The sequence below is a fragment of the Gekko japonicus genome, unplaced genomic scaffold (genome assembly GCF_001447785.1).
Source record: "Gekko japonicus isolate JY-2015 unplaced genomic scaffold, Gekko_japonicus_V1.1 scaffold4947, whole genome shotgun sequence".
In the NCBI taxonomy this organism is placed as follows: domain Eukaryota; kingdom Metazoa; phylum Chordata; class Lepidosauria; order Squamata; family Gekkonidae; genus Gekko; species Gekko japonicus.
This window is the reverse complement of record NW_015173289.1, coordinates 24,954-26,203: the sequence shown is the minus strand read 5'-3', so window position 1 is coordinate 26,203 and position 1,250 is coordinate 24,954. Positions and strand designations below refer to the sequence as shown.

The 1,250-nt window shown below is 58.0% G+C and overlaps 1 protein-coding gene across 1 annotated transcript; it reads left to right on the top strand.

Annotated features, from left to right (window-relative positions):
- Position 1: 1 nt before the first annotated feature.
- Positions 2-646, top strand: GPR4 (G protein-coupled receptor 4; the record flags this gene model as incomplete). The annotated part of the gene is made up of 1 exon (XM_015422842.1): positions 2-646. A coding segment is annotated over one exon (645 nt), but the record flags the coding sequence as incomplete, so codon positions are not given.
- Between the last annotated feature and the right edge of the window lie 604 nt (positions 647-1,250).

The window sequence follows — 1,250 nt, the reverse complement described above, 5'->3', positions numbered from 1 at the left end:
GCTCTTCCACAACGAACTCTTCCACGACCTCTACAACCACACCTTCTGCTTCGAGAAGTACCCCATGGAGGAGTGGGTGGCCTGGATGAACCTCTACCGGGTCTTCATCGGCTTCCTCTTCCCCTGGGTCCTGATGCTCTTCTCCTACCAGGGGATCCTGCGGGCCGTGCGGGGGAACATCTCCACGGAGAGGGAGGAGAAGGCCAAGATCAAGCGCCTCTCGCTCAGCCTGATCGCCATCCTCCTCGTCTGCTTCGGGCCCTACCACCTCATCCTGCTGTCCCGCAGCACCGTCTACCTGAGCAAGCCCTGCGACTGCAGCTTCGAGGAGAAGGTGTTTGTGGCCTACCACACCTCGCTGGCCTTCACCAGCCTGAACTGCGTGGCCGACCCCATCCTCTACTGCTTCGCCAACGAGGGGGCCCGGAACGACGTGGCCAAGGCCCTCTCCACCATGGTACGCTTTCTCACCAGCTCCAAGCCCCAGGAGATGGCCAACGCCTCCCTCACCCTCGACACCCCGCTCTCCTCCAAGAAAAACACCTTCTGCCGGCAGCCCCTGGCCCTCCCTCTGCCACCCTCGCAGGCTGCGGGGGGGACGCGGGACGAGGAGCTCCAAATGAAGATATTGACTTTTAGCCACTGAACTTCCAGGGCTAAACGGGGAGAGGACGGCACAGCACCCTGCTGGCAACCTGCCCGGGCAGACAGCCTGTACATACGGTATTGGTAAAATAAAATATTGTTGTTATTATTATAAGAACTTTGAAACTCCCGGGTGTTAACGACGAACCACACGGGCCACGTGAAAATGTACTTCTCCTTGGCTGCTCCCGCCTGGCCAGGATCCCCCATGTCTATTTATTTACAACCAGGGGTCATTTCCTGCAGGAGTGCACAGGAGCGGAGCTCTGGCAGTAAAGAGCCCAGGGGGCAGGCACAAGCAACAAGCCCCACTCCCTGCTCCCACCAGCCCACAGTCAGAGCACGAAGCAGCCAGGTAAGTTGCAGAGCTCCCCCGGCCCCCGGGTCCAAAACAGTCCAGTGGCACCTTCAAGACCAAGTTTTATTCAGGTACAAGCTCTCCCTCCTCTGTGAGGACAGATCTGCACATCGTCCCCCCTCAATAGCTAGAAATCCAAAACAGTCCAGTGGAGCCTGAGCGGTGCCTTCTGACACACTTCCGGTGATGTCAGGGGGTGTGGCACACACAAACAAGTTATGCTAATGAGTTATGCTAATGAGCTCCT